Source organism: Coregonus clupeaformis, chromosome 18 (assembly GCF_020615455.1).
Source record: "Coregonus clupeaformis isolate EN_2021a chromosome 18, ASM2061545v1, whole genome shotgun sequence".
NCBI lineage: Eukaryota > Metazoa > Chordata > Actinopteri > Salmoniformes > Salmonidae > Coregonus > Coregonus clupeaformis.
This window is the reverse complement of record NC_059209.1, coordinates 26,318,420-26,336,591: the sequence shown is the minus strand read 5'-3', so window position 1 is coordinate 26,336,591 and position 18,172 is coordinate 26,318,420. Positions and strand designations below refer to the sequence as shown.

General features: G+C 43.8%; 1 protein-coding gene across 2 annotated transcripts; it reads left to right on the top strand.

Moving 5' to 3' along the window:
• Positions 1-4,032: 4,032 nt before the first annotated feature.
• On the top strand, positions 4,033-18,142 carry LOC121530639 (microprocessor complex subunit DGCR8). 2 transcript variants are annotated; one of them, XM_041835754.2, is made up of 14 exons: positions 4,033-4,150; positions 4,617-5,650; positions 6,163-6,337; positions 6,599-6,741; positions 6,991-7,354; positions 7,591-7,788; positions 7,960-8,061; positions 8,222-8,320; positions 8,460-8,542; positions 8,697-8,797; positions 8,899-9,005; positions 9,295-9,422; positions 12,803-12,916; positions 15,879-18,142. In XM_041835754.2, exons 2-14 carry the CDS (start codon positions 4,946-4,948, stop codon positions 15,960-15,962), a joined length of 2,403 nt encoding a protein of 800 aa, XP_041691688.1. In that variant the 5' UTR covers positions 4,033-4,150; positions 4,617-4,945; the 3' UTR covers positions 15,963-18,142. The 2 variants fall into 2 exon arrangements, with proteins under 2 accessions (XP_041691688.1, XP_041691687.1); XM_041835753.2 differs by having other exon boundaries at positions 8,460-8,563.
• The last annotated feature ends 30 nt before the right edge of the window (positions 18,143-18,172 follow it).

Below are 18,172 nucleotides of genomic sequence, written 5' to 3'. Positions count from 1 at the left end.
GACGAGTTGAGTTTTTTACCAAAAAGTTATATTTTGGTTTCATCTGACCATATGACATTCTCCCAATCCTCTTCTGGATCATCCAAATGCACTCTAGCAAACTTCAGATGGGCCTGGACATGTACTGGCTTAAGCAGGGGGACACGTCTGGCACTGCAGGATTTGAGTCCCTGGCGGCGTAGTGTGTTACTGATGGTAGGCTTTGTTACTTTGGTCCCAGCTCTCTGCAGGTCATTCACTAGGTCCCCCCGTGTGGTTCTGGGATTTTTGCTCACCGTTCTTGTGATCATTTTGACCCCACGGGGTGAGATCTTGCGTGGAGCCCCAGATCGAGGGAGATTATCAGTGGTCTTGTATGTCTTCCATTTCCTAATAATTGCTCCCACAGTTGATTTCTTCAAACCAAGCTGCTTACCTATTGCAGATTGTCTTCCCAGCCTGGTGCAGGTCTACAATTTTGTTTCTGGTGTCCTTTGACAGCTCTTTGGTCTTGGCCATAGTGGAGTTTGGAGTGTGACTGTTTGAGGTTGTGGACAGGTGTATTTTATACTGATAACAAGTTAAAACAGGTGCCATTAATACAGGTAACGAGTGGAGGACAGAGGAGCCTCTTAAAGAAGAAGTTACAGGTCTGTGAGAGCCAGTAATCTTGCTTGTTTGTAGGTGACCAAATACTTATTTTCCACCATAATTTGCAAATAAATTCATGAAAAATCTTAACAGTGCTTAACAGTCAGTTACTCTCACAAATTTGAATGACTGTTTCAAGTGTTATGTGTGTTGACGTGTACCATTGATGAGGATCCTTCATTGGTTTTGGGGTTTTATGTAACTGACCTCAGGTATCCATAGACATATAGAAACCCCTGTTTACCATGTCACTGGTCTTGATATAAATTGTGAATAAAGTACTTTTTCATCTGTATTGTAGACTCAATCTATATTGCAAATGTATAGTATTCTTTCAAGAATATACACTGCTCAAAAAAATTAAGGGAACACTTAAACAACACAATGTAACTCCAAGTCAATCACACTTCTGTGAAATCAAACTGTCCACTTAGGAAGCAACACTGATTGACAATAAATTTCACATGCTGTTGTGCAAATGGAATAGACAACAGGTGGAAATTATAGGCAATTAGCAAGACACCCCCAATAAAGAAGTGGTTCTGCAGGTGGTGACCACAGACCACTTCTCAGTTCCTATGCTTCCTGGCTGATGTTTTTGTCACTTTTGAATGCTGACGGTGCTTTCACTCTAGTGGTAGCATGAGACGGAGTCTACAACCCACACAAGTGGCTCAGGTAGTGCAGCTCATCCAGGATGGCACATCAATGCGTGCTGTGGCAAGAAGGTTTGCTGTGTCTGTCAGCGTAGTGTCCAGAGCATGGAGGCGCTACCAGGAGACTTGGAGGAGGCCGTAGGAGGGCAACAACCCAGCAGCAGGACCGCTACCTCCGCCTTTGTGCAAGGAGGAGCAGGAGGAGCACTGCCAGAGCCCTGCAAAATGACCTCCAGCAGGCCACAAATGTGCATGTGTCAGCTCAAACGGTCAGAAACAGACTCCATGAGGGTGGTATGAGGGCCCGACGTCCACAGGTGGGGGTTGTGCTTACAGCCCAACACCGTGCAGGACGTTTGGCATTTGCCAGAGAACACCAAGATTGGCAAATTCGCCACTGGCGCCCTGTGCTCTTCACAGATGAAAGCAGGTTCACACTGAGCACATGTGACAGACGTGACAGAGTCTGGAGACGCCGTGGAGAACATTCTGCTGCCTGCAACATCCTCCAGCATGTTTGGCGGTGGGTCAGTCATGGTGTGGGGTAGCATTTTTTGGGGGGCTGCACAGCTCTGCTCGCCAGAGGTAGCCTGACTGCCATTAGGTACCGAGATGAGATCCTCAGACCCCTTGTGAGACCATATGCTGGTGCGGTTGGCCCTGGGTTCCTCCTAATGCAAGACAATGCTAGACCTCATGTGGCTGGAGTGTGTCAGCAGTTCCTGCAAGAGGAAGGCATTGATGCTATGGACTGGCCCGCCCGTTCCAAAGACCTGAATCCAATTGAGCACATCTGGGACATCATGTCTCGCTCCATCCACCAATGCCACGTTGCACCACAGACTGTCCTCATCAGGAGCATGCCCAGGCGTTGTAGGGAGGTCATACAGGCACGTGGAGGCCACACACACTACTGAGCCTCATTTTGACTTGTTTTAAGGACATTACATTTTTTTTACATTTTTAGTCATTTAGCAGACGCTCTTATCCAGAGCGACTTACAGTTAGTGAATACATTTTTTATTTATTTTTTTATACTGGCCCCCCATGGGAAACAAACCCACAACCCTGGCGTTGCAAACGCCATGCTCTATCAACTGAGCTACATCCCTGCCGGCCATTCCCTCCCCTACCCTGGACGACGCTGGGCCAATTGTGCGCCGCCCATGAGTCTCCCGGTCGCGGCCGGCTGCGACAGAGCCTGGATTCGAACCAGGATCTCTAGTAGCACAGTTAGCACTGCGATGCAGTGCCTTAGACCACTGCGCCACTCAGGAGCTCAGGAGCTGATCCAACATCAAAGTTGGATCAGCCTGTAGTGTGGTTTTCCACTTTAATTTTGAGGGTGACTCCAAATCCAGACCTCCATGGGTTGATACATTTGATTTCCATTGATAATTTTTGTGTGATTTTGTTGTCAGCACATTCAACTATGTAAAGAAAAAAGTATTTAATAAGATTATTTCATTCATTCAGATCTAGGATGTGTTGTTTAAGAGTTCCCTTTATTTTTTTGAGCAGTGTTCTAATCAACCAGTTCTATTAGACAATCACAAGCTTATTAAAGCAATGTGGTGTATGGTTGGTAGCTGAATATGCTGTGATCATTGCAATTTTAATGTTTATATACTGAACAAAAATATAAATGCACATGCAACAATTCATTGATTTTACTGATTTACAGTTCATATGAGGAAATTAGTCAATTTAAATAAATTAAGCCCTATCTATGGATTTCACAGATATGCATATCTTGGTCACAGATACCTTTAAAAAAAAGGGGCCTTGCAATTGGCCTCTGGATCTCGTTACAGTATTTTTGTGCATTCAAATTGCCATCGATAAAATGCAATTGTTCGTTGTCTATAGCTTATGCTACGGACAATACCATACCATAACCCCACCGCCACCATGGGGCACTCTGTTCACAATGTTGACATTAGCAAACCGCTCGCCAACACGTCGCCATACTCGTGGTCTCCGGTTGTGAAGCCGGTTGAAAGTACTGCCAAATGCCCTAAAAGTAAGTGGGAGGCGGCTTATGGTAGAGAAAGTAACATTAAAGTCTCTGGCAACAGCTCTGGTGGACATTCCTGCAGTCAGCATGCCAATGACATGCTCCCTCAAAACTCTTTCTGGGATATTTTATTTCAGCTCATGAAACATGGGACCAACACTAGACTACATGTTGCATTTATATTTTTGTTCAGTGTAGTATATTGATTGTGATTTATGCACCAATTTGTAAGTCGCTCTGGATAAGAGCGTCTGCTAAATGACGTAAATGTAATGTAAATGTAACTCGCAGACTTTTGGCTCTTCAGTGAACACGATGGCTATGTCTGTACATTGTATTTATGCAGATTATAAACAGCGGGGTTGTAATCTAATCAGTGTATTGATTATGCATCAAAACAAATATCTAATTTGTTCATCAATTCTAAAGTATCTGAATTGATGCACCGATAGCTACTTTGCATACAATGTTACTGGTGAAGATGATTGCCACCTATCGACAGTATGCGGCCACTGCACTTCTCAACCCAACTGTGCCTACCGTTCTGTTTGGCAAATGTGATCTATTCTAATGTTTGATTGGTCTATTTATTCCGGCAGTATTCCGTCCCGGGGAAAGGTCTGCCTTTGTCGGTTGTTGATTGGTGTGCTCACCTGGAACTAAATGGTGAATGGACTCATGATCCGTCAATCTTCGAAAAGCCGGTATTGGGGGTTGAACTTCCGAAGCAGTCTGTAGCTGTCTGCAAGATGGCGGAACGGGGAAGGGATCTGTCTGTCCTCATCAGAAGAATAACATAATTTATATTAGCTAGCTAAGAAAATAAAATTGAGTGAATTAAATATAGGTGAGTGATCAAATGTGGTCTTTGTTTCTGTATTTAATGTTTTGCCTAGTCATTTTGACACCTGATTGTGTAGCTAAATCGCTTAGCTTCAAGTTTGAACTAAGCTAGCCAATATAAATGGTCGTCTTTTCAAATCGTTCAGTTTGGAAGGCGCCCCATATTGCTAACCAGTAGCTAAAGTTTTTGCATTAGTTGACTTTGCAGGGTGAATCGGGTTTGCCAAATATCTTGCACAGGCAGCAAGCTAACGTTAGCATTCTGCAATCAAGCAAGGATTGCGAAGACTCACTCATATCTGTCTGTGCCTGGCCTGTGGTGCTAGCATTAGTTAGCCATCTTAAAAGTGGTGCATAGCTGCCACTTGGCAACATTCTACAAGGCATACAGTAACGTATGTCAAAATCATTGTACCTCAATGTTGCTCTATTGGCTTCAATCATTGACTGTGTTGTCTTGCTTTTTCTAGCTCTGACAGAGGATTCGCCAGTGGAGGATGAATAGTGCCTAGATCCGAGCAATATAAGCTGAATGCATTGTGATTTCCAATAATTGAGACAGTGATTCTAAAAAACTGTCTACATTAATGAAAAGAACAATGTAGTCAACTTAGCATATTCAACACTGGTACATGGTCAATACAGGGAAGTGTTATTATTTTTATTTTTTTCGAAGTCTTGTGTGCAATGTGCTTCTGCATGCGTTTTAGCTGAAAGCTTATGAGAAATAGTTGCCAAAACAAGAATCAGGGTGACCCATAGAGCAGTTGTATTTAGTGATTCATAAGACGCAGTCAACATGGAGATAGATGAAATATTACCCCCCTTACCGTTGGAGCCACCTGATGATTTTAACTCGGAGGGCCTTAATGGTAAAGCGCAGCCTCCACCACCCCCCCTGCAAACGTCCAGTGACGCAGAGGAAATGGACGTTAGCTCTGGTGGTGATGGACACACACACACCCCAGCAGGGGGCCTGGGGCTCCACACCAAGGGCTCCATAACCTTCATTAATAACCTGTCAGATGAGGCCGAACCTAGCACCCCGTGTCCTACAACAGCCCGCCACGCACCCCCCGTCACCAAGTTCTTGCCAGACCTCAAGTTACTCAGAGACATTAAGATCAGTGTCAGCGTCGTAGATACCAGCAGGAGCAAAGATAGGAAGGTGCTGTACACAGGAATAGGTCAGGAGGGTGGTGGTGGAGGGGAGACCAGCTCAGAGGGCCTTAATGGTGAGTTTCATGATGCTGATACAGAGCCAGGGGCAGTGGATAGTAGGTCAGGGCTGGGGAATGGGGTGGTCGGTGTCAGTGCAGGGAGGAGAGGGGAGGAGGCGGAGGCAGACCCGGAGAACAAAGTGGAGTTTGCGGTCCTAGATGAGCTGGAGGACTTCAGTCAGGACTTCCTGGACATGGAGGATGTGCAGCAGGGGGGGTTCAGGTCAGAGGTCAAAGTTCAACAGGAGCACGCTGACGAAGTGAACCTAAATAACTCCTATGAGGTACGTAACCAAAGGGGCCCTGTCTTTGCCTCTGCAGAGCCTCGTCATCGTCCACTTACTGATCTTTTGTGCCCGTTTCACACTAAAGGGCTAACCCAAACCGTACTGTGCTGGCTTGAATATTTTCCTTTCACATCATCCTTTCTAGCACAGTTCCAGCAACTGGAGGATGCGTTACAATGCCAGCCCAGTACGGTTTGTCTCTGTAGTGTGAAAAGTTTATAATGGTTTATTGTCATTCATGCTGACATTTTTATTCCAATGTCACCAGCAAAATGTCAGCTTGTGCATCCTTTTGATTCTTGATGGAAGCAGCAGAAGTTCCATATCTTTCCTACTGGAGATTGACATAGTTGGTATGCTAAGTGTCTTCAACAGTACTCTTTTAACCATAAGGTGCTGACAAGATGGCATAGCCCTAGCTAAATGGAAAACAGGAGTCATGACCGGTTAGGGCTTCCCCCCATCCCACCCCACCCCTTCTCCCCACCCTCAACGACTGTCTTTTCCAGGAGGACTTTGATAATGATGTAGACGCTCTGCTGGAGGAGGGCATGCCTGTGCCCAAAAAGATGCGCCTTGCAGAGGGGGCTGCTGAGTATGCAGGGGACAGTGACCACGCATCCGACGGGGATGTGGAGGGAGGTGTTCAGCCCATGATGACCAAAATTAAGACAGTCCTGAAGAGTGAGTGGTGGATGTCTGGCACTGATCTGCCTTTGGTAAAGGTGTATCTGAGTCTGGCACATATTGATGTTGTGCGTTCATATCATATCTTACAGCGAGTGGCACACATTGGTGTGAGAACATTGATGGTGTGTGGTGTGTAGTCGTTTCTTTGTCTAGTGGCAGATTGTGTATGTATGTGTTGCAGATGTGTTTCATGTGTAGCGTCTCGTGTGTTTGGTTGCAGATGTTTGTGTGTAGTGATGTGTTTGTGTTTCCCAGGTCGTGGGCGTCCACCCACTGAGCCACTACCAGACGGATGGATCATGACATTCCATAACTCTGGCATTCCAGTCTACCTGCACAGAGAGACCAGAGTGGTGACCTGGTCCAGACCTTACTTTCTGGGGACCGGGAGCATCAGGGTAAGACGTGGAATACATAAGACAGATAGAAACCTGTTACTGCTGTACATTTTAAATCTTTTTTTTAGAGGGTTAGTAACATGTCAGGAACCCCATTGTTATACACTCTATACTGGTGTAATATTTGTGTTTTGGTAGGAATGTTCAAGCTAAAGGAATAAGGACGGATATCAATAATTTCTCTATTCTCAAACAACGGTAACAACCGGCTTCTAACCATGACCAAACCTCTCTTGCCCCTGTGTACAGAAACACGACCCTCCCACCAGTAGCATTCCCTGCCTGCACTATAGGAAGATGAAGGATCACGAGGAAAGGGAACAGAACGGAGAGGTGACACCCAACGCTGAAGTGTGTCCGGTGAAGCCTGGGAAGGAGGCAGACTCCGTGGAGAGACCAGACGAGCCTGACTCCACGGCCCAGGAGGACGCTACCGCTGTGGGCCTGGGGGAGGGAGAGGTGGAGGCGGAGATAGAGACAGGCCTGGTCACAGATGTGACCATAAAGGGGTGCCCTGTCCTGCATGGCAAGATGCCCCACTCCTTTGAGATGGCCCAGGGGGCTCTGGGACAGGTCAGGGCCAAGGTGGAGGTGTGCAAAGATGAATCGATAGGTAAGGGTCAACACACTCCATGATGAGCAATTGACTTGCCAGCAGGTAGTAGTTTTGAATGCCATGGCTGATGGTATGTTTGATTTCTTGTAAACGTAGAGGATAAAAGTGTGTTGGTGGACGTGGGCATTGAGGTTTTCTAGACTTTGATAGAACATTTCATAAGAAGAATGGCTATACACGTTAATTAAAGCAACAATTTAACCAATACCCCTCCCTTATTGAAAACCTGCCAGAAATTGAGGAGTTCCGCAGCTACCTGGAGAAGTGCTTTGACTTTGAACAAGTGACTGTGAAGAAGTTCCGTACTTGGGCAGAGCGCAGGCAGTTCAACAGGGACATCAAGAGGAAACAGGCTGAGTCAGAGAGACCCATGCTGCCTGCCAACCAGAAACTCATCACTCTGTCTGTATCAGATACCCCGACCAAGAAAGGTACTGGATACATCTGAATTGTCACCCTATTCACAGGGCCTATAGGGCTCTGGTCAAAAGTAGTACACTATATAGGGAATTAGGGTGCCATTGTGGATGCATCCATAGTCGAATAACTATTTCAGTGAGGAGTATTGAGGTAATCTCAACTCTTTCTTTTCTTTTTCTCAGAGTTTGTCATTAACCCAAATGGGAAATCTGAAGTTTGCATCCTACATGAATATATGCAACGTGTCCTAAAGGTCCGACCTGTTTACAACTTTTTTGAATGTGGTAAGGCCCTCTTTTCTTCCCCCCTTCATGATGTTGATTTCCACTAACTTGTCCAAGTGACATGCTTTTCCTAGTACAAAACAAATCACCAAAGCCCTGGCTGGAGAGCTGGCATCATGCAGTTAACACCAAATGAATCCTGTCTTTTCTATATCCCCAGAGAACCCAAGTGAACCCTTTGGAGCCTCTGTCATTATAGAGGGAGTGACATATGGCACAGGAACTGCAAGCAGTAAAAAACTTGCCAAGAATAAAGCTGGTACAATACTCTTATCTCCTGTCATTATTTTAATGTATATCCTCTGAAGCAGCTGCAAAGGCTGTATGGAAACTATAAGATGTGTTTAAGTCATAAACAGACCGTTTGGCTTGTTGTTTCACTGATGTCTTCCCTGTAGCTCAAGCCACACTGGAGATCCTCATCCCTGACTTTGTGAAGCAGACGTCTGAGGAGAAGCTGGTAGAAGGGGATGAGCTGGAGGTATCAGCCTGCCAATCATTGGAAAGGCATTTAATTTAGTCACTGTCTGTGTTTGGTCTGATAACATGTCTCTTTTATAACATTTAACTTTACCAGCGGGTTGGTAGGCTGGATGAATACTAATGTCCATTCATGCGTTTTTTGTTTCCTGCAGTATTTTAATCATATCAGTATTGAAGATTCAAGGGTGTACGAACTGACCAATAAAGCAGGCTTACTCTCGCCATATCAGATTCTACACGAGTGCCTTAAGAGGTAAGACTCAAGACATGAGGTGTAAGAATAATTGAAATTCCTAGTTCTGATCTGATTTAATCTATTAACCTTGAATTTCAACCATATATTGTGCCCTGCAGAAACCATGGAATGGGTGACACCAGCATCAAGTTTGAGGTGATCCCAGGAAAGAACCAGAAGAGTGAATATGTGATGACGTGTGGCAAGCACACCGTGCGCGGATGGTGTACGTTACCCCCACACTGACCCTCCAGTCACCACAGCAAGTCCCAGATCTAATCTGCTCCCTACCACTCTGTGTTAATGTAGTGTAAAAGCAGCATTACAAGTGCTCTATGTGTTCTGTCAGAGCCATATATAGAGAATTCGGCCAACCTTTACACTGGACACCATGTTTCTGCCTTTGTATATACAGTATTATGGCTCTGATTTGTCCTGCTCAAAGCCGCTCTGTGTAGTGTAAATGTGTTAGCATTACAAATGGGTGTAATCAATGTATTTGTCTTATTTTTCAGGCAAGAATAAGCGTGTGGGGAAGCAGCTGGCGTCTCAGAAGATTCTCCAGATGCTGCACCCCCACGTGAAGAACTGGGGGTCACTGCTCCGCATGTACGGCAGAGAGAGTAATAAGATGGTGAAGAAGGTAGGTGCTACCTGTACACCAGGGTTTCTGTTAGGAAAATGTGGCGCCAGACATTTGACCGGCAGCATTTTAATTTACCGGACAAAGTAAATATAATTAAATTGCCAAAATGATATAGCCTAAATAGCTTAGTCCTGTCTATACATAAATACATAACATCATTCAAAATAGGCTACTACACCAGAAAGCATGGTTTGGCCACAGAGGATCATTAGCTTTTAAAAATAATTTCCTCCTCCAGGTTAGATGGACGTCATATTCTGTTTGTCTCCCCTTCTCATAGGCCCAGAGTAGGCTACCCTGTAATTTTTGTCGTATTAAAGAAATATTCTGCTAATGTTTCCAGTCATATAAAATGTAGTAGATTTGCATGAAATGTGTTTATGAAAGGCCAACATTATCCTGTGTTATAGCCTATGGTCTGCCTACTCTATACTCTAAATTATGACTCCAATCTAATCATCACATTAGGAATAGTAGGCTATTTTACCTAAGTCTGCAAATGAGGATGCATGGAATGCTTTATTATAAAGGTACATTTTTATGGTGAAAATAAGTTTCCCCAAACTTGAAACCCACGCTCCGCTTATGTAAGAATAACTGTCCACATTTACTTTTCCTCAACTAACAAGACGAATAACAAACAGCAAAATCACTAGCCTATGTCAATCTACTAACCCCCATAGTAGAAAAGTTTACCTATTCTATTGGTCAGCTTGTCGTTCTGTGCGAGAAATAAATAGCCTATTCCAAACAGACTCTGGGACAGTTGTGGGATGATAGGCTACATCCAAAAAATTTTAAAAGCAATGAGGCTGATGCAACAGATCAGAACGTTTAGCTTAAAATGTTGATAAACTGTTATTTCTTCACATTCTAAGCGCAGCAATGCACACAAGGTAGTAGGCTACCCGCGAATGTTAGTTCCATAATGCAATTAGCGGGAAAACACCATTGTGAGGGGTTTCATGTGACAGAGATAAAAATATCCATTTGAAATTTAGAAAGAGGGGATATCTAAATATGCAACAACTAGCATGGGTTGCTAATATGACTAGGATTGTGCCTTTGGCTACTGCACAATGAAAGAAAGCTGATTTGAAAACCAATAGAATATGAGAGGAAAGGCTACTTGTTTCAATGGCATATGGAAGTCTTTATAAAATAATTGCCTGCATGTTTGGTTAGATTTTGGCTAGGCTACTTTGAAACATGGTAAGACATGCCTCAATATATAGTAAAACGTTCAGGTTTCAAACAATTGAGTATATGTTTTCAAAATGCATACTGTCTCCAGCTCATTGCAAAGTGGTGTGTGGCGTGCTGAAGCCTGCCTAGTTGCCGATGCACTTGAATAGCGAATGGGAAGCGTATTCAATTTACTAGTGGGGGTGGGGGGAAGGGAATAGTAGGCCTAGCTCTTTTTAATCATAGCCATGTTTGTTCGTTTTTTTACACGTGATTGCCTTTAGAATTGTTGCACAATGATTGGGCTTATTAAAGCGTGTTTCACTCCAGCAGCAACAAACAGCTGTTTGATGAGCTGTAGCAGCATCTCTCCCGCTATATCGACTGGTATTTCAATCAATGAATAATCAAAAATGCATTATTTCGCAATGGGATTTTTTTTTTCTTTTTCTCCTGGACAATTGACCGGCACCAATTATATTTATCGACTTAAAAAATGTATATAAACTCAGCAAAAAAAGAAACTCACTGTCACTGTCAACTGTGTTTATATTCAGCAAACTTAACATGTGTAAATATTTGTATGAACATAACAAGATTCAACAACTGAGACACAGACGTGATTAACAGAAATTGAATAATGTGTCCCTGAACAAAGGGGGGGTCAAAATCAAAAGTAACAGTCAGTATCTGGTGTGGCCACCAGCTGCATTAAGTACTGCATTGCATCTCCTCCTCATGGACTGCACCAGATTTGCCAGTTCTTGCTGTGAGATGTTACACCACTCTTCCACCAAGGCACCTGCAAGTTCCCGGACATGTCTGGGGGGGAATGGCCCTAGCCCTCACCCTCCGATCCAACAGGTCCCAGACGTGCTCAATGGGCTTGAGATCTGGGCTCTTCGCTGGCCATGGCAGAACACTGACATTCCTGTCTTGCAGGAAATCACGCACAGACCGAACAGTATGGCTGGTGGCATTGTCATGTCAGGATGAGCCTGCAGGAAAGGTACCACATGAGGGAGGAGGATGTCTTCCCTGTAACGCACAGCGTTGAGATTGCCTGCAATGATAACAAGCTCAGTCCGATGATGACACCGCCCCAGACCATGACGGACCCTCCACCTCCAAATCGATCCCACTCCAGAGTACAGGCCTCGGTGTAATGCTTATTCCTTCGACGATAAACGCAAATCCGACCATCACCCCTGGTGAGACAAAACTGCGACTCGTCAGTGAAGAGCACTTTTTGCCAGTCCTGTCTGGTCCAGCGATGGTGGGTTTGTGCCCATAGGCGTCATTGTTGCCGGTGATGTCTGGTGATGACCTGCCTTACAACAGGCCTACAAGCCCTCAGTCCAGCCTCTCTCAGCCTATTGCGGACAGTCTGAGCACTGATGGAGGGATTGTGCGTTCCTGGTGTAACTCGGGCAGTTGTTGTTGCCATCCTGTACCTGTCCCGCAGGTGTGATGTTCGGATGTACCGATCCTGTGCAGGTGTTGTTACACGTGGTCTGCCACTGCGAGGACGATCAGCTGTCCGTCCTGTCTCCCTGTAGAGCTGTCTTCGGCGTCTCACAGTATGGACATTGCAATTTATTGCCCTGGCTACATCTGCAGTCTTCATGCCTCCTTGCAGCATGCCTAAGGCACGTTCACGCAGATGAGCAGGGACCCTGGGCATCTTACTTTTGGTGTTTTTCAGAGTCAGTATAAAGGCCTCTTTAGTGTCCTACGTTTTCATAACTGTGACCTTAATTGCCTACCGTCTGTAAGCTGTTAGTGTCTTAATGACCGTTCCACAGGTGCATGTTCATTAATTGTTTATGGTCCATTGAACAAGCCTGGGAAACAGTGTTTAAACACTTTACAATGAAGATCTGTGAAGTTATTTGGATTTTTACGAATTATCTTTGAAATACCTTTTTGCTGAGTTTATATATGTGTGTGTGTGTGTGTATATATATATTTATTTAGTTTTTTTGCCGGCTAACGGAAACACTGCTGTACACCTCGTATACTGTACCTCACCACAGCCACTCCACTGCTGTTGGGTCAGATAGGGTCATATAAACTTCAGCTCATCTTTGGCAAAACTGATTTATTACTGATCTGATGGCATATGCTGCTCCTCTTTCAACCAGAAATCTCTCTCATTTCTATTGATGTTGTTTTTTATGTGTTCTTTGCAGGAAAATTCAGACAAGAGTGTGATTGAACTTCAGCAGTATGCCAAAAAGAACAGGCCAAATCTTCACATCCTGAACAAACTGCAAGAGGAGATGAGGAAACTGGCTAAGGAGAGGGTAAGGGTTACCCATGGAGTCGTGGTCAAAAGTTTTGAGAATGACACAAGTATTGGTCTTCACAAAGTTCGCTGCTTCAGTGTTATGAGATATTTTTGTCAGATGTTACTATGGTATACTGAAGTATAATTACCAGCATTCCATAAGTGTCAAAGGCTTTTATTGACAATTACATTAAGTTTATGCAAAGAGTCTATTTGCAGTGTTGACCCTTCTTTTTCAAGACCTCTGCAATCCGCCCTGGCATGCTGTCAATTAACTTCTGGGCCACATCCTAACTGATGGCAGCCCATTCTTGCATAATCAATGCTTGGAGTTAGTCAGAATTTGTGGGGTTTTGTTTGTTCACACGCCTCTTGAGGATCGACCACAAGTTCTCAATGGGATTAAGGTCTGGGGAGTTTCCTGGCCATGGACCCAAAATGTCGATGTTTTGTTCCCCGAGCCGCTTAGTTATCACTTTTGCCTTATGGCAAGGTGCTCCATCATGCTGGAAAAGGAATTGGTCGTCATCAAACTGTTCTTGGATGGTTGGGAGAAGTTGCTCTCGGAGGATGTGTTCTTAGGCAAAAATGTGAGTGAGCCCACTCCCTTGGCTGAGAAGCAACCCCACACATGAATGGTCTCAGGATGCTTTACTGTTGGCATGACACAGGACTGATGGTAGCGCTCACCTTGTCTTCTCGGGACAAGGTGTTTTCCGGATGCCCCAAACAATCGGAAAGGGGATTCATCAGAGAAAATGACTTTACCCCAGTCCTCAGCAGTCCAATCCCTGTTCCTTTTGCAGAATATCAGTCTATCCCTGATGTTTTTCCTGGAGAGAAGTGGCTTCTTTGCTGCCCTACTTGACACCAGGCCATCCTCCAAAAGTCTTCGCCTCACTGTGCGTGCAGATGCACTCACACCCGCCTGCTGCCATTCCTGAGCAAGCTCTGCACTGGTGGTGCCCCGATCCCGCAGCTGAATCAACTTTAGGAGACGGTCCTGGCGCTTGCTGGACTTTCTTGGGCGCCCTGATGCCTTCTTCACAACAATTGAACCTCTCTCCTTGAAGTTCTTGATGATCCGATAAATTATTGATTTAGGTGCAATCTTACTAGCAGCAATGTCCTTGCCTGTGAAGCCCTTTTTGTGCAAAGCAATGATGACGGCACGTGTTTCCTTGCAGGTAACCATGGTTAACAGAGGAAGAATAATGATTTCAAGCACCACCCTCCTTTTAAAGCTTCCAGTCTGGAGTATATGCAAATTGCCATCATCAAAACTGAGGCAGCAGACATTGTGAAAATTAGTATTTGTGTCATTCTCAACTTTTGACCACGACTGTAGAAGGAGCTCCAACTAGAACCTGGGTCTCTGGTGTTAACCTCTGCATTTGGCCTCGTCATGAGTTTCTTTCTAGAGCAGGGCTCTCCAACCCTGTTCCTGGAGAGCTACCCTTCTGTAGGTGTTCACTCCAACCGCAGTTGTAACTAACCTGATTCAGCTCATCAACCAGCTAATTATTAGAATCTGGTGTGCTAGATTAGGGTTGGAGTGAAAACATACAGGATGGTAGCTCTCCAGGAACAGGGTTGGAGAGCCCTGTTCTAGAGGGTTCTACCTTTCACTCTGATAACCCTGTCAGGCTACCTAAGCTGCACGGAGTCCGGTGTTGAACATAGTGGAACCAAGTAGGATTGGGCCGATTATATGATTCAATCGAATATCATGATATTTGACATTGACGATAAATTGTGAAGTGCAAGATGATATATCGTGATGTGCAAGGCTATACTCTATTTCAGGGTTTCCCAACCCTGTTCCTGGAGAGCTACCCTCCTGTAGGTTTTTGCTCCAACCCCAGGCATTACTAACCTGATTCATCTTATCATTTTACATTTACGTCATTTAGCAGACGCTCTTATCCAGAGCGACTTACAGTTAGTGCATACATTATTTTATATTTTTCATACTGGCCCCCCATGGGAATCGAACCCACAACCCTGGCATTGCAAACACCATGCTCTACTGAGCTACATCCCTGCCGGCCATTCCCTCCCCTATCCTGGACGACGCTGGGCCAATTGTGCGCCGCCCCATGGGTCTCCCGGTCGCGGCCGGCTACGACAGAGCCTGGATTCGAACCAGGATCTCTAGTGGCACAGCTAGCACTGCGATGCAGTGCCTTAGACCACTGCGCCACTCGGGAGTACTGATAACCTGCTAATTATTAGAATCAGGTGTGCTAGAGTAGGGTTGGAGCAAAAACCTACAGGACGGTAGCTCCAGGAACAGGGTTGGGCAGTCCTGCTCTATTTGAACTTTACAAATCAAAACTGTGCAGTTTTCAGTTAAGTTGTATCAATATGTTGAATATGAAGTCTAAATTAACGAAGCCTTATTTTTTTGCCATACTAAGATTATTTAATGAGAATGCGACTATAATATTGTAAATAAGCACAAATGGCACAGTCTGGAATTATCTAGCCATTACCGGCGCAAAACGATTATCGGATATCGCGATATTTGGAGTAGCATATCGTAGAAGAGGTCTCCCCAAATATTATCCAACCTTAGTACCTAGACTAAATTCTTCTGGCCTTTGCTCCATTTGCCATGTCTCTGCACTGTCGTGTTCCTCATATTCCCTATGGTTACTCCATCCGTACCTTATATTTCAAAGACACTAAGGAAGGAGATTTGGTAAATTATGTTTATGTAAGTGTACCCTGGATTATGATCTTGAATTATGTTTTTTCCAGGTAAGTTTCTCACAGGTTGGCGCAGCAGTTCAAACTGTTGACATTTTCTGGGGTGTATTCATTAGGCACCAAACATTAGGAAACGGACTGAAACAGGGAGGAACTACCTGAACTTGTCCAATAAGAAATGCTTGTTTTTTTTTCTGGTGCAAAACATTTTGCTACAGTGTGCCCTAATGGATACAACCCTGATGTGTCTTTATGTTGTGCTTCAGGAGGAAACCAGGAAGAAGCCCAAGATGACCATAATGGAGTCAGCCCAGCCTGGCAGTCAGCCCCTCTGCACTGTTGACGTCTAGGAACTATCACTGCAACCAACCTAACATGGCACTGACAAATGGTAACCATAGTCACTGTCCGATTTAAAAGCCACTCCACCAATCTATCATCCAATTATGCATCATTATAAAATGGCAATACAACTCGACATTTATAGTATAGCGGTGGTCATCTTATCTTAGCACTGTTTCTCCAAGCTGTTTATTATTTTACTCCAAAGGTGTTTTTGATTCATTGTTAGTGGATAGGGTAGGAATAAGACAAATGCACTAACAGACAGTAGAGTTAACACCATCTACCTCTAGATGCAATCTCTACGCAGTGGCACTTCTATAAATTGAACCATAGGGGTTGCAGACAGACCGGTTGAAATGACTTGACATGTATCTATGAACCACAACAAATATTCAGCCTGTTTACTGTGTGTAGTAATAACTGCTGACAACCACTAGACTCCTCCCCCTCCAATTATATTGCATTGATTTGAATTTCTAATACACTCCAAATATAACCTAAAGTACCTGATACTTTACGGAGACTGAACATTTCTAACAGGTTTCCTTGTATGCTTAAAGCATTGCCTATTCCAAGGGATTAGTTTGCGCTCTCTGCTTTTGCTTTACAGGTACGTTGTGGAAAACTAATTTATATGCTGTTGTCATTGGAAATTGTTGATGGTTGATGTCGTGTATAATTTGGATGGTGATTAGGGTTTTTGATGAGTATGCTTCGGCTAAAGAAAGGCCAGCTTACGTTTTCATTTACACGTGAAATTTGTACCTATTATGTATTCAAATGCATTGTTTGCTGTCTAATCATATACTTGTTACATGCTCATTGTGTTAGTACGAGAAATGCATTTTGAACTGATTAGGGAACGGACGTTCATCTCGAGACGTATTAAGCGGAACTAATGATTTTAATTGCCTTTTTTTGTTTTGGAAGTACAGGATGAAACATATCAATGGACAGCTGACAAGGCTGATCTGTCTAGCTAAGATCCTGTTGCCACGTTAGCACTGCAGACAGAACACAAGCACCAGGGCTTGGAGTACTGTAGTCATTGAGAAGTGATTGAGGAGATATACAAGGTAGTTACATATTTAAGAATACCTATATTTTTGTTTCTGCGTTTAGGTGTAGCCGCTTCATTATTTTTTTAGACTATTTAAAGCAAAACAATACAACATGCAGACCATCTTACTATCTGGTACAGTTCAGCTGCTGTGATAGCCATTTTGCATCATGATAATGTGGCCGGTGACACTTTGCTTCTTGAAAGTCCAATATCTTGAAACTTGACTGCTGACATGCAAAACATTTTGGGACTTTATCAACAGTGGACTGATGAAAAAAAAAATACCAAAAGAGAGTTTCTCAGTGGATGTTGCATTTTAAGGACCCATAAACTGATAGGAAAACAATTGGCAACCTGTTGCCTTCGTTCACCCATTTCATGTAGGGCTCCCCAGAGCATTCACATGGCCCAAGTCCCCCTTAAAGGGAAATGGAAAGACCAAGCCTCTCTTACTTGATACAGCATTTGTTTAGCCTGTTTTAGTATTTGTAATAATATGATAAGACAGTAATATTGAAAAAATTGCCTTTAGCATATATGGATTTTAAATAATTGTCTAAGGTTTTGCATACGTTTGTTTGCAATCATTGTGACAACTGATCGTGTGTGTTCTGATCAATCACATCTTCAAGCATTGATGTGTAGAATGTGGAACTGCGATCCTCTCCTCAAAAGGCAATCTATGAAAATGAAGTTGGCACACTTTACCTCTAACAAAATACGATCATGTCATTATTATTAAATCTGATAGCTAAAGGAGCAGTGTGAACCAAAGCTTAGTCTTATGCATTTTTATAGAATACTGTAGGTTGCTGCACATGATACATAAGTAAATAAATATGAGGAAAGGAAAAAAAGATGCAATACCTACTAGAACAAAATATAAACTTCTGTGCATTCGTTGTGTGAAGTATTTCATTTGTGTAAGGCTTTTCCTGAATGTCTACAGCATCTAACATTTCATCTTACATGGGCACAAGGCTGCTGTGTTAAGAAAATATGCTTTTTACACTTGAAGTTATTTGCTAGATATTGCTGCCTAGAAAATGAAGTATGTAACTGCGACTTGGGATCGCTGACTTCAGTGAAATTTGTTTATGCAAATAAAATAGTAATGACTAACTTTGGCTGGCTCCTGCTTTGAAATGACCC